At 37.5% G+C, this 2,734-nt stretch overlaps 1 protein-coding gene across 2 annotated transcripts in view; it reads left to right on the forward strand.

Annotated features, from left to right (window-relative positions):
• Positions 1 to 277: 277 nt before the first annotated feature.
• Positions 278 to 2,734, forward strand: part of LOC110027512 (aspartic proteinase oryzasin-1-like) — a 23,658-nt gene continuing 21,201 nt past the window's right edge. The window contains exons 1-3 of one of the 2 annotated variants that reach the window (XM_020728978.1): positions 278 to 401; positions 501 to 882; positions 1,543 to 1,603. In XM_020728978.1, coding sequence (XP_020584637.1) covers positions 529 to 882; positions 1,543 to 1,603 — 415 coding nt within the window. In that variant the 5' untranslated portion in view covers positions 278 to 401; positions 501 to 528. The other variant, XM_020728979.1, reaches the window with a different exon arrangement.

The raw sequence follows: 2,734 nt of genomic DNA on the forward strand, positions 1-2,734 counted from the left end.
AATTATTATTTTCTTGAAATGTGAAAGAGAGAAAAGACAGGAATTCAAAAGTATTTCTTTATTTTAATATAAAACTAATTGATTGATTTAATTTTATCTGATTTTAACTAAAATCAATTTATTTATGGTTCCTTTGGGGGGATTCTTGCACGTCTCATTTTAAACATGAACAAACTTTCCTTTGGCCACCCACAAACGATTGTCCTGACTGGCGGTAAGCTAACCGTAATGCACACGTTGATCATTCAAAATATAACGGACGTTTCCAACGCAGACGATCCCATGTCGCCATCGACGGGACTTAAATAATGTGGCCAATCTGGAATGGTGATCGCCAGCTTTCTTCTCTACTACAGATTGGTGCATTGTCTTTTTCGAGCAATTCGTGATTTCTTCCATTGGTGAGCGGAATGAAACTTTCAGCCCAATATAGGGTTCTAGCTCATTGCGTTAGATTTTTGCTTTGATTATTGATACGCTTTTTTCTTGGCTTTTCGCAGAGGTTTGATTTTGAATCCCTAGTTTTTCATGGGGAATGCGCGTGGGATACCTTCGGTATTTCTTCTTTTAATGGTTGCTTTTCTTCCTCCTGTTCTTCCGGCTTCGGCGGAAGGACTGCCTAGGATTGCGCTGAAGAAGAGACCGTTGTATGAGAGCAGACAGGTTCCAGCAAGGCGTGCTAATAGTGAAGAGGCGAGGCCCGGGAGACTTGTTAATGGTGGGGTTTTGGACGGGTCGGATGAGGATATTGTAGCATTGAAGAATTACTTGAATGCGCAGTATTATGGAGAGATCAGCATCGGTACGCCACCGCAGAAGTTTACAGTGATATTTGACACCGGAAGCTCGAACCTTTGGGTTCCATCGGCAAAGTGCTTCTCGGTAAGGGTTTCTTCCGGTAGCTTTTTCTTTAACATTTGCTTAATTACAACCTTTTTGAAATTGTTTCAGGAAGAAATAGCTTCTTACAATCCGCTACGTAAGAATGTGTTAGCTATGAGAAATCTATCGTCGGACTTAGAAGGGAAAAAAATTTATAACACCACAATAACTTTTGAAAAATTATATTTTCTGTAACAATTTTAAAGAACTTTTACAAAGGTGAGCCTTTTGTGTGATTTAGGGTCAGTTGGGAAGTTTTCCTTATAGCTTATATTTTAGACTATTTTCAAACATCTGTTTAGCCATAGCTAAATGTCTAGGATGACAAGTTGTTTTTAACAGCCAAATTTATTAGAGTAGCTATAAGAAAGTTATATTATCCACAACTGTTTTTAGATGATCTTTTTTTTCTACAGTGATTTTACAGCTACATTTACAAGAACCTCAAAATGAGATTTCATCAAGTCTTGGCTGTTTGGTTTTTTTCTCTCAATTTCTAATTACTTTATTAGAATTTCTAATAGTAGTTTGATCATTTATCGCTAAATAAAAGCTTAAAATTTCTATTATGTTGAACAATGAAGAATAGAAGTTTAAATATCTTGGCTTGTTTATGTTTAACTGATACTTGCTGTTGCCTTTGTGTTTCACAATATGCAGATTGCTTGTTTTTTCCATTCAAAGTATAAGTCAAGCAATTCAAAAACCTACACTGCCAATGGTTTGTCTATTCCTCATGATTAATTTCTTTATTTTAATACTTGGTTGTTAAGCTGCTTCTTTCCGCTTTTGCTTAGCATGTTTGACTCTCAAATTTTTTTTAAAAATTAAAAAACGGTGTCAGTACATGTTTTGATGTGAATGATTGATTTTTCCAGGAAATAAATGAACTTATGTCCTGCTCTTACCTGATCACAATTACCAAATTTGACTTTCTAGGATACTTTGGTAGAGTTATGGATGATTATGAAGAAGAGGAGGTGGCTAAGCATATTTTTTTCTAGTTATATTTACCCTGCTAAGTATATTTAGTAGATTTATTCATATGTAATAGTAAAATTATTTAATTCATGGATGTCATCAGAATCATGGTGTTGCGGACAAAACACGCACAGGTAAATATTGATGTCTCAATTATAAGATCATTATACTAGATGCTAAAACCAAGAAACATGTTGTGAGATATGTACTTCCTGGCATAGAAATGAGACGAAAAAGAACACAAGCAAACACAGATCGTTTACGTGGTTCGATCCAACTGGATCCACGTCCACGGAAGGGAATCAATCAAATAGTTCACTAAGACAAAAGAAATGGAGAATACATAGCATATACATAGAGATGAGTCCTCATCTTCCTTCTATGACCTCCTCTCTAACTCTATAGTTATTCTCTCCTCCTTTTTGTGGTAGCTCAAGATATCTTCTCCCTTGCTCTCCTAAGCCTCACACCCTTAAGATTTCTTCCCTTTGCTCTCCTAAGTCTCACACCCTCTCTATTTATAGAAGCAAGAGAGTGGTAGGTGGGAGGTAGGTGAGCGGTAGGTGAGCGGTACGTGAACGGTAGGTGAGATGTGGTAGGTGAGCGGTACCACATTACAAAAGTGCCCTTTTACTTTAGTTCATTAATTGGGGGTCAAAATAACAATTCTCCACCTTGACCCTCAATTGAGAAGCTTTGAAGTAAAGATTCCCTCCACCTGGCCCCTGAGAGGCCCTCAGCCCTTGTTTGAGTCTGCTAGGTCCAAACAGTACGTGGACTTAGCAATCACGGTTCTTCCGATAAGAGAGTACAACCCCTTTTTCCTGACTCCTTGTATGACGACACGAGGGCCTTTGGTTACTCTGATGCA

The sequence above is a fragment of the Phalaenopsis equestris genome, unplaced genomic scaffold (assembly GCF_001263595.1).
Source record: "Phalaenopsis equestris unplaced genomic scaffold, ASM126359v1 Scaffold000428, whole genome shotgun sequence".
In the NCBI taxonomy this organism is placed as follows: domain Eukaryota; kingdom Viridiplantae; phylum Streptophyta; class Magnoliopsida; order Asparagales; family Orchidaceae; genus Phalaenopsis; species Phalaenopsis equestris.